Source organism: Cygnus atratus, chromosome 2, assembly GCF_013377495.2.
Source record: "Cygnus atratus isolate AKBS03 ecotype Queensland, Australia chromosome 2, CAtr_DNAZoo_HiC_assembly, whole genome shotgun sequence".
NCBI lineage: Eukaryota > Metazoa > Chordata > Aves > Anseriformes > Anatidae > Cygnus > Cygnus atratus.
Window position 1 is genome coordinate 29,317,004 of NC_066363.1, and position 11,539 is coordinate 29,328,542.

General features: G+C 37.9%; 1 protein-coding gene across 1 annotated transcript in view; it reads right to left on the reverse strand.

Moving 5' to 3' along the window:
• Window positions 1-1,218: 1,218 nt before the first annotated feature.
• Window positions 1,219-11,539, reverse strand: part of VWDE (von Willebrand factor D and EGF domains) — a 42,284-nt gene continuing 31,963 nt past the window's right edge. The window contains exons 20-30 of the mRNA XM_050708432.1: window positions 10,260-10,940; window positions 9,830-9,925; window positions 9,652-9,747; window positions 8,189-8,284; window positions 6,865-6,960; window positions 6,410-6,505; window positions 5,896-5,991; window positions 5,701-5,796; window positions 4,319-4,414; window positions 3,666-3,769; window positions 1,219-2,103 (exon numbers count right to left, since the gene is read on the reverse strand). Of these exons, the coding sequence (XP_050564389.1) occupies window positions 2,083-2,103; window positions 3,666-3,769; window positions 4,319-4,414; window positions 5,701-5,796; window positions 5,896-5,991; window positions 6,410-6,505; window positions 6,865-6,960; window positions 8,189-8,284; window positions 9,652-9,747; window positions 9,830-9,925; window positions 10,260-10,940 (1,574 nt within the window). The 3' untranslated portion in view covers window positions 1,219-2,082. The remainder of the gene's footprint in view (window positions 2,104-3,665; window positions 3,770-4,318; window positions 4,415-5,700; window positions 5,797-5,895; window positions 5,992-6,409; window positions 6,506-6,864; window positions 6,961-8,188; window positions 8,285-9,651; window positions 9,748-9,829; window positions 9,926-10,259; window positions 10,941-11,539) is intronic.

The window sequence follows — 11,539 nt, forward strand, 5'->3', positions numbered from 1 at the left end:
TACTTCAAACCTGTCTAGTAAGTATCTGTCTCTATGCATGTACTAGTAATTTTTCTGCTTCATGTGCTTATTGGAACACAGCTTAAATTTGCATGGAGCATGTAATTTTTAACCAGTGTAGCAAAAGTCTAGATGTGCTTTTGTTTGCTCAGCATGCATTTAGATGATGTAGAAGGAAATACTATCTGTCTTTAGAAACATTGAAAATTAATGGGAAATATTAAACATTGTGATTTTAAAAGAACTTTATTCAGCCTGAAATCCTAGAAAGGCATCTGTATTGGGTCAGTTTCGTGAATGGAGGGTTGTACAAAGTCATTAACCAAATACTGTTCCTGACAGGTGTTACCTCAACGCTGTAGCTAAATGACACATGGAGTAGGGATTGTTACAAGATGAGCCTATGCAATATCTTTGTGCCTACATTTTACAAATATTGTGTATTCAGGGCTTCATCCTGAGGCATCGGTTCCAAAAGCTAGTCAGGTTTTGTTCACAGAGATCACTGTGAGCTGTGAAAAAGGAAACAGTTCAAGTGAAGTAGGTTTTAAATAATAGAACAGTTCCCAGCATATCTGGCTACCAGCCACTTGGATGCTGGATTAAAAAAAAAAAAAAGCAAACCAAAAACTATTGAACCACTGAAACTTAGAATGCAAGTGGGAGATCAAAAATATTTTTGAAATAAACATCAAGCACTTAGAAATCCATCATTTTGGAATGATGCTGAGATTCACAAATGCCAACTTACTTTTCAAAATGGATTAAGAAGACTATCAAAAGGTGAGGAAAAATCTAGGCTCGGAACTGCTCTAACAGCTATGAATTGGCAGTTGGCTTCCCACAGTGGCACTAAATGGCAAAATGAGCTTGATTTTGTTCCCATTCAGCATTAGTGCACGTAAATGGGATATTGCTCATGAGATCAGAAAATAATGAAGCTTATTTTTTGGTAAGAAAAACAACCCACAGCCCAAAACAAGTCAAAGTGGTAAATTTAGATGGCTAAGCTAAAGGGAATTTTGTGTCCATTACCAGAACTCAGTTGCCGCAGGAATTGAAATGGCTTTCGCACCTCTAGGGGAAGGTAGAAGAAAGAAGGAAACTTGAGAAAAACGAGAATTTTATTTGTTCAAAAGTTATCTGGCTTATGGTTGCTGATAACAATTGATTGGAACAATAGGTAATGTGAAAAAAATATCCATATGGAGTGCTTACAAACAGTTTCTGATTTGATACATACAGATGGCATGACGTGCAGCAAATGCCTACTCTTGTCAGTTCCTATTTTAAGGTTCAGCATGGGACATCTCTGAGTAAAACATTGTCATTTTTCTCTAAAAGCCTCTATTTCCTCATCTTTCCAAATGCTATTTCAAAAAAAGAAGCATAAAAGTCTTATGGACACAGCATTCATCCTGTACTCACGCATGTGTGGGTAAGTAATGAAGAAGACTTGTTACCTTGAAACCAGATTTATTCTGCTGCTGGTTGACTGTTGATGAGACATAGGGCCCTGGCTGCATTGCTGCTACTGAAGTCTTGTTTTGGGTTCCCCCTTCTTCCTCACTACCAGTAAGTCAGAGCAATGCAAATACAAGATGAAGAAAAAATAGCTCTGCTTTGTCTTCTGTATGCAGCCAAATAATATCGATGTAAACAACATTTAAAACCAGAATGTACCATTCACAAGTGATTATGTGTACCCTACTGTCCTGGAGATGCTCAGCAGATACTCCAGTCTCACTCCCAAAAAGGAAAGATCATAGTCCAGCTGACTACATCAACCGACTGAAGAATTTTGTGTGTGCATGGTTCATGAAATCTGCGAGTCCAGTGAAGAATCAGAGGCTCTGAGGTAGCAAAAAAAAACAAAAAAACACGTGTTACAATTACAAGATTGTTGTACTAAAGTTGTTGTACTAAGGCTCTTCAAAAATTCATGACTGTAACATGAATTTTTTAAACTAATGTTCTGGATATCCCTTTCATTTAAATAAACTCTGTGAATGCCTTCAAAACTTCTTGGTATTTTCAAGTCTCATATATCCATGCAGCATTTAATTGGTATACTTCTTTTCTTCATCCATGATGTTTTTGTACCTTGGAGGGAAAAATAAATAAATGTAAAGAGACTTTAACTGGACCTGCCTATTGAAGAAACAATTTTAATGAATCTCTGCTTTCCTGATATGGAAAGAAACAACGTCAAGATCAGTTTGTGCATATAGATTGTTCATTTGTTTGAGAAAGAAAAATTTGAGAAAAAATGTGCCATTTTCATCAAGGTATAGCACTGTCAAACTGACCAGAAATGTATTTTCTAGATTAAAGATATACTAATGCATTGAAGGATGTATTTATGTAGACATTTAATCTAAATTATTTAATTTTAAGTCACATTTTGGAAATCCATACCACAAACATTACAGTCCTATCATCTTTATGGTGATCAATATGTGTAGTTTTCTATTTTTGAAGCGTATATGAGCAGTTATTTATTGTTCCAATTTCTTAAAAATATTTACCCCATCTCTGGCAAATTATCTGATACCTGAACACAAATGTTAATGGCATTATATATGGTACTTGATAAAACAGAAAGAGGATCTGAACTCCCAGTAGTTTCAACTGGGAGAAATTAAAGCTTAGATGAAAGTAAACCTATTGCTATATTGCTATTATTCTTCCCCCCCCCTTTTTTTTTTTAAGCTTACTCCTCACTAAAAAAAATGTCTGCATATCTAGTAGTCACAGTATAGGCTTTACCTTAAAAGACAGTACATGGCAAAGGAAGGAAAGAGGGGAAGGATAGGCTACACTCTTGGCTGCAGCAGACCAAAAAGCTGAATGTTTTTTAAAAAACACAGTGGCATGTAATTAAAGATGGATGTAAAGGAATAGCACCAGCATGCAGTATGAAAACCAGGTATGTTCCAGCTCCTCCAAGTGAATTCTACCGGCATCAGAAAAATGTCTAAATATGCTGAAATTAAAAGAAAAGGAAAGTCACAGATGATGCAGAGAAATGTAGAATGCTTTCTACTTCAGATGTCACAAAATTGTAATGAAATGTTTAATTAAAAGTTATATAATTAAGTGAAAGATAATGCCCAAGCAGAAGGAATATAACAGAAAATGACAAGACAAAGCAGAGAAATGGTCATCGTTCACTATCATGCAAGAAAGTAAAGCTAATAATAAATGTTTGCATGAAAGAGTTTGATGAAAAGAGTGACAGAGTAGTTAGTTTGTTTGTTAGTTAAAAAAAAAAAAAAAGAGATCAGGGCTTGACATCATACAAGCCAAGCAATTCAGCAGTGGGATACTTTTCCCCTAAATGGGGCCAGACTCCAGAAAAGAATGAAATTCGTTATGAAAAGAGTAAATATCAAGTCATCGCCTGCAGCAGGAAGAGAGATAATCACCTTAATTAGAAACAAAGGAAATTTACTTTAAGTGTTGGGAAGAATTCTGTAAGTATGAGTATGAGAGTTCATAAAATACTGGAATAACTCAAGAATTTTAGGAAGTTACCCTCACTATACATTGAAATGAAAAAATTAGACAAACGCTTGGTATCTTTGGTGCTGCTTCGTTGGATGAGGGCTAAATAACAACTTCCAAATTTCCACATCTGTGATGGCATTTTGACATTTACTTACCTGAATTCTCTTCCCACAGAGGACTCCAGTATAACCAGGGCGACAGGAGCATACATTAGGTGACACACACTTGCCTCCAAACAGACATTTCTGATTGCACACAGCTATACCGAGAGAGAGAGATGTAGCTTTAGTAATGAAAACTTAGTGAAGAAAGTGGCTACAATCTCAATATAGTTTACTAGCATAAAGGAGCTGAGAACTTGGTAGGTATTTTCACAGCAGAAAAACCCTTAGTGTAAGGAAACTTCACACTCACATGGAAGCAACAATGCTTTAATGCCTGTCCATTTATACAAAGATACAGATTTAATATGGGAACATACTGAAAGCATAAATGTGTGGAGAGAGGGACATAAGTAAGGTGTATTTTAAAGCATCCTACTGTTTCAGGCTATTGCAATGCTCTCTTAGGCCTTTTCAGCAGCCTATGGTGTTAGCAATCCACTGCGTATAGCCATGGTTCCAGGGTACGTTTGTATTCTTGAGGGCTTCAAAATGGGCACAGGAATATCTACTCTCTGTCCTGCCTTTGACACAGATTTGGGTTAAAATACAACCAAGGAATAGGACTTCTAGGCACTGGGCATTTCTGAAGCATTCTAAAATGTGCTGAAGCAGAAAGAACGATGTGGCCCATACTGTAAACTTACGTGTTTGACACTGGATTCCTTCCCACTGCGGAGGACAATGGCACATGCTTGGTCCAATACATTCCCCTCCATTCTTACATTCCTGAAGACAGATGGCTGCACAAACATCATCACAAAGTTTGGTTATATCCCAAGTTGTTACTTTTACTTATTATATACATTTCAGGTTGCCCAGTAGATGTTGAATGCTTTTCATGCACAAAAGTCACCTCCCCTTCACTGAAAACATAAGATCAACACGTTATTGAAGAGGGAACCAGAATAAAAAAGGCCCACGAAGGCACTGAGATGTTCTGATGCATCATAGACAGCTACAGAAGCCAGAAATACTGAATTAAGTCAACGCCACTAAATGTTCTTGCTTTTTTTTTTCCAAATATACCTTTCTAAAATCCAAACCTTAGTGGAAGATCTTTTGTCTATCATGCAGTTTAATTCACAGTGAATCAACCCATGAATATTTGATCCAAAATTATTTCCTGTGACCTATGTTTTCTGCACGTTCTTTCCTGCTTATTAAGCCACAATCTAAAGCACTATTATTTCTCACTGGTTAACTGACTATTTGATGATGAAATCTCTTTTCTACAACGTCTAAGAATATCTAACCCCTGTCAATATGGGTGATTTTTTTTTCCAATAAAACTTTCCAAGAATTAAAGAAGGAAAAACATGGGAAATGTTTTTTCTTCCATGCCATTAGAGAACTCACCGGCCACATCAATATCTGAGCCTCAGGTGGGGTACTATGACAGACATTAACGTTTTATCTGTTGGATTTCTATCATCCATCCTTATGCTGATTTTCATGCAGACTCTACTTTTATTCAAGCTGCCACATTTTATTTATGTGCCATCAATAACTTCATTAAGATACAATGTGAACCACAGCTGTGCTACCATTACAGCCCTGTTTCTACCTTTCCTATAGTTTGTGGCCATTGCCTCTTCTATTCCACTTATTTCCCACTATGTTCCCAGTTTTACAGTGTTTCACTGTACTTCTCTTTCTATGATATTTGGTTCTATGACCTACAGCACAAATTGAAAGTCTTTCATTTCGTTGACTTAGCTCTTTGCAGTTGTATTTATTCAAAAATACAGATGCTTCTTATTTAGACAAGAATCAAGAAAGAAACAAATATTATATACTATGCAAGAATTAAAAAGATATTTTGGTCACATGATTTAGCCTAAGGGCTGCATGGTATTATTAGTTCCCTATCCAAAATTTTGTTGCGAAGTTATAGACCATTATTTTCCAATGTGTGTATATTTAAGAGTTCTTTAGCACTAAGTTCATATTATCTATGTGGACAGAGCGGTCCTTTAATCATATATTACATTTAAGGTGGGGTTCTCCTCTTAACTACAATACTTACGTGTGTTACATCTTTTTCCTCCCCACCCTGAAGGACAAGAGCAAACATTTGGCCCTACACATCTTCCTCCATTCATGCATCTTGGCTCACAGATACCTTAAAGTCAAAAACATTTGCTGTTTAATACATTTAATGGTTTACAAAATAATTGATCAGTTATTTTCAGACCCTGGAAGGATTTCAACACTGGCTTACTTTTTTCACATCTTCTGCCTGTGTAGCCATCAGGACAAGCACAGACATTGTTTCTCATGCAATGACCACCATTCTTACAAGGCGGGCTGCAAACAGCTAAAAGATACAAAAGAGAAAGGCTGTGGTTTGCGTTTTGTTTGCCTTTGTAATATACTTGTAGGAAACAAGACTGCAACACTAAAATTTTGATAATTTATATAGATCTTCAGAACTATCAGGCCTGTCTAGTAAAAATCATACTGATGGCCATCAAAAGCAAATACAGAATAAAATAAGGAGGTGTCAGGGTTGTGTGTGCATACACAAGTAACCAGACTATATAATGTACAATACAACAGGTCAACTGGTTGAACGCTGCTCAAGAGTTGAGTGCAAGACAAAGAAAGCAAATTTTAAAAAAAGAAATCTGTTTTGCACCGTTTTTCAGGTACGTGACTTGATTATGAATTCTGTGTCTTAAGCTAACAATGTTTTCTCATAGATTTAATGGCAGCTAATAGAAAAAAAAGATTACCATTCTGACACTGGGCACCAAAGAATCCATGTGGGCAGAGGCAAACATCTGGCTTAGTACAGGAGCCACCATTAAGACACACAGGGTCACACATCGCTGCACAAACAGGGTGAGGAAGAGTGAGAAGTGTGACAACAAAATGAAGTCTGTAAGATATCTGCTTCTGTTGCAAGGATGGCGGTTAAATACCTCAGATAAGTGCAGGTTACACGGTCAACTTAAAATCTCTACGCAACCTTTGGGATCTGTACTAGATTTCCTAGAGCTGCTACTAGCAGCAGAACTAACATGCAGAGATGAGACATGCAGGAGCTCCCCAGCAGTCAGCAGCCACCCAGTGCTGCTGTCTGAGCCACATGGGTCCAAATTTCAAACGATGAAGAGAGAGTTCTGCATACACTCTCCCAGGACCGTGGAACATGCAGGAGTCCATGACGGGGACTATCCCGTGTTACCTGTACTGCATGTAGGTCCGTACCATCCAGGTTTACACTGGCAGGTGTCTGGAGCGAGACATTCACCACCATTTTCACAGTGTCTGTTGCAAACCACTGCCATCCAAGCAAACAAGGAAAACAACGTTAAAAAATATGTATATATAAAAGTAAATATGCTACAGCTTTATGCTTAATTCATTTTTGAGTTCTTTCCCAGATACTATCACTGGAAATTACATACAATTCCTCGATTCCATAATTCCAGATGAATTGCTGAACAGATTGATCCAGACTCAAAGCTAGCACTAGAGGTAGATGACGCATCCTTCCATGTAATTATCCACTATCCATCTCGTTTTATTTAGTGTTAAAGAACTAAACAAATCTATGAAAAGGAAATCCAAGACTAAGATATGTTCAGATTACAATATGGATTTGATGAGCTCCAAGGAAGGTCACTCAAGTGTCCATCACTTCAGCAAGTGTGGCTGCACGGATAGAGCGACACAAGACTAACAGGCAAAGACATTAAAATATCATGGCTGTGGAAAACCATGAATCTTTTTTTTTCCAGGACAACATCTCTTTAGTCTTACCTAACAAAGAGCAGATTTTTTTGTGTGTTGCAATTGAAACCAAAATAAGGAAAAGTGAGAGTGCAGAGTCCTGGGATTTGAGGAAAAGACAAACAAAACTCTTTTTCAAATAAAGGTCAATAATGCAGTAGCTCATTCAGGTGAATTATATACAAACAGCATGACTAAACTCGGAGTCTCTGAATGATATGAATTACCAGTATGAAATCTACTCTAAATCTGGGATTGCCAAATTGTAGCATGTAGAATTTAGTATATAAAAGATGATTGATGTGAGACTAATCTCAATTTTTCAGCTACAATCACAGCAAGTTCTCCAATTTTCACGACAGCTCAGAAAAGATCCCACAGTGTGCTTCTTAATTCAGTTTTCTGGTATCACAATTTTTCTGATCTGCCATTCACTGATACTAGCTTCTGGACATATCTCAGCAATTAATCAATTTAACATTAATCATCTGTTGTGAAAGTAGGTGTCTCATGCTCCACAAGCTCAACGTTTCCATGTTCATGTTCCCTAAATTAAAAAACGTTTTATAGTGTAGTATGTTTTAAAAAGTTATAGACAAATACTGTCTAATTAATGTTCGTAAAGCCCAAGTACGGGAGCCTTCAAAGAGGCACAGTTTTACATCATTTGCTAGCATTAGACTAAGCACATCAAAAATATTAACCATAATTTGCTTTGTTGCTCCAAAAGAACAAAAGAAATGTTCTGTATTTTTCACTTACGCTTTTTCACTTACGTGTATCACATCTTGGTCCCACAAAACCATATGGGCAGGTACAGAGGTTTCTGGCCAAGCACGTGCCTCCATTTTTACAGGGTGGTTTACAATGTGCTGCAGATACAGAATTATGCTGTTCAAGAAACTGCCTCTAAGAAGATGCATGGATTGGTTATGCTTTAGCAAAAGGGAAATGTTAATAATTGACAGTGAGGAAAGAACTAGAAATAAATACATAATGCTTTTGACAAGAACAAACAACAAGAATTTAATTCCAACAGAGCACACAGAGTCCCAACGTCGATGGTCATCCCAAAGAAAGGAAACATAAGACAATTTCCAGACAGGACCTTAGTATTCCCACATGGAGCAGGGGTAGAGAGTGACCATGAGGGAGCTGAGGAGACGAAGCGACAGGGACTGACCGCAGCCCCCATTCCCTGTTCCCCTGTGCTGCTCAGGGGGAGGAGGTAGAAGAGGTTGGATGGGGGGGAAGGTGTTTTTAGTTTGTTTTTAGCTTCTCACTACTCTAGTCTGTTATTAGCAATGGGCAATAAATTACATAAATCTCCATATGCTGAATCTGTTTTGTCTGTGACAGTAACTGATGGGTGATCTCCCTGCCCTTATCTGAACCCTCGAGCCCTTTTCCATCATATTGTCTCCCTCTCTTCCTTTGAGGATTGAGAGTGGTTGTCGTGGAATTTCAGCTGCCCAGCAGTGTGAAACCACCACAGGGTGTCACCATTACGTGCCATTAGGAACTCCTCCTAAGAGGATTTGGAACACTTGTACTTACAGAGAAATAAATCACAAGTAAGCAAAGTGGGTCACCACCTGAAGACAACTAGTATTCTCTATACAGTCAGTAGAGAGAAGATAGTATTTACATGGAGGTATTTCAAAATTGTTCTTCACTGAAGTATAAAGAATTCAGAGGGTTGTTTGAGACATCCTTTTGTATTCTTACTCTCATCCTCAAAGAGACAGAGATTTGTATGTGCCAATTTAGGGATGGCAATGCCTAAGTGAAGGTGTCTAGCACAGATTCCCAGAGAGTCCCCAGAGGGACTGGATTTTCGCCACAGGTCATTATCTGCTAGGAATGCACATGCATGCACATGAAAATGAGGTGAGATTCAATGACCTTCGTTTTCCTAAAAGGTGCTGAAAGGGTGAAGTGGAGAAGGTAACTCTGAACAAACATCCAGTGGATAAAGCACAGTAAATCTGCTTGCTCAGAAGTGAGTGATAAATAAAAAACAACCAAACAATTTTTTTCATGATTTTTAGATTAACACTGTACTGAAGGTGCCAGAAATCAAAATATGGTATTGTGCTGTCATAACTTATTAAACATAGGAATCTCTGTTAAAGTAAAATTAACACACATCTTTCCTGTTAGAATGCACAGTTACGAAAGTCATTTACAGTACCCTTTGGGCATTTATTGATTCAAGAGTAGAAAATATTTTGTTTACCTTCCTCACAAGTGGAGCCACTGAATCCTGATAGACATTCACAGACATTGGGCTTAATGCACTTCCCATGGTTTTTGCAATCAGGTCTGCATAAAGCTGTGTGTAGTCAACAACAATCTTGAAATCATTAATGTATTGATACGAGTTACCACGGGCTAAATCAAAATACCATACTCACCAGTCTGACAGTTATAACCACCATAACCAGGCTTGCATTTGCAAATATTGGGCGCCACACACTCCATATTTTTGCCACATGTTTGTCTACATATTGCTGAAAGGCAAGTAAGAGAACAATGGAAGGAATAAGGAAACAGACAGTGGCATTTCAGCATAACTGTGTCTTGCCTAGCAAGGTAAACGTATCACATACAATCAGTTATGTCCCTTCCTGTACGTGAGGAGCCTGAGGTACATTAGAAAAATATTAAGTGCATCCATACAACTAATAGCCTGTAAGCTATGCCAATATCAATAAGCAGAAATGAGGAAATTCAATGTTATTTGCATTTCAGTGATCACACAGTAACAATGAACTTTCAGGTTAAAAGAGATCATGAGATCCTTCTTCAGAAAAAAAAAACATTTGGTACAGTTATTTGCAATACCTCTGCAAGTGAAGCCATCTCCGTAATAACCATAAGGACAACGACCACACTTGACACTTCCATCCCGACTTGGCTCACAAGATACTCCAGGAAAACAGGGTAAATCAGCACAAGTGACTGCTTTAGGAACCGTGATTTCATCAGAATCTTCAGGAAGCATTTTTGGTGGGACAGTCACTTTAACAAGAACAACAGGTAAAGGACTTGCTTTATGCTTGGCTAACAGGTACTGAACCTTGTGAGCATTTCTGCCTCTGAATACTTTGTTTGGCAAAGAAAGCTCTTTGCTTTTATCTGTTGTGCTGCTAAAAGAAGCCTTCTTGTGAGTCTCAGAATAACTGTAGGGCTCACCTTGTGCCCTTGTTTTCTTCTCAGGTGATATAGCATGGCTCCTTGCTGAAGTGGTCACCACAGTGTTTACTGAGGAACTCCCTTCTGTGTTAGTAAGGTGACTGTTGGTGATGCTGAGAGCGTGAACAACGTTTCCAGTAACAGCTGGTTGTACAGAAGCACTTCTCTGAGAATTAAATGACTTCCAAGAGGTGACTGTTTTTACTGTGGAGGCAGGTGGAGTGCTGCTACTGGCCATTTCTCGAGAAACAAATCTCTCAGGGATATCTGTAGAACTAGGAATATAGCTTGAGATGCTGAAAACCTTGTCAAAGGATGACTGTTGAAAACCTACAGAATATTAGAAATAAAGGAGAAGAAAAATACAGAAATATATCAGGGCTTATTTCTGTCAAGGGTGGGGAACTTCTTCTGAGCAGAAAAACATACAACCCATTCATTGTGTGCTTCAGAAAGCCTATCCTCCTATGGTACACCAGAATACAAGTACCCAGTAGAACATAACTCCTAGCTGGCAGAATCAGAGCAGATGAAGGTACTTTGGCTACCTCCTTTCCCACATTCACCATGGCCTTTTCATGGATGGAAGATAAGGAGAAAGCACCACATATATGAGGCACGCAGCTAGAGATTTTCGTGTGTTGGGGCAATAAACAGCCCTACTGTCAGAGCAAATTACCAGCACTATATATTGCTACCACCTAGATAACTGCAACAGAGAGCTTAAACAAAAGATACTGCTTGTTGTTCACCTGTGTATCTAAGTGCAGGTAATAAACCTAGAGTCTAGAAGCAGATATTTAGTCACAAAATATATGTACATACATTTATACTTACTGATGCATTATCAACAGTATTTACATGAATAATCCATCACCTTTTAGCAAAAGTATTATACATTACTTTATCAGTTTAGTTATTTCAGAGAA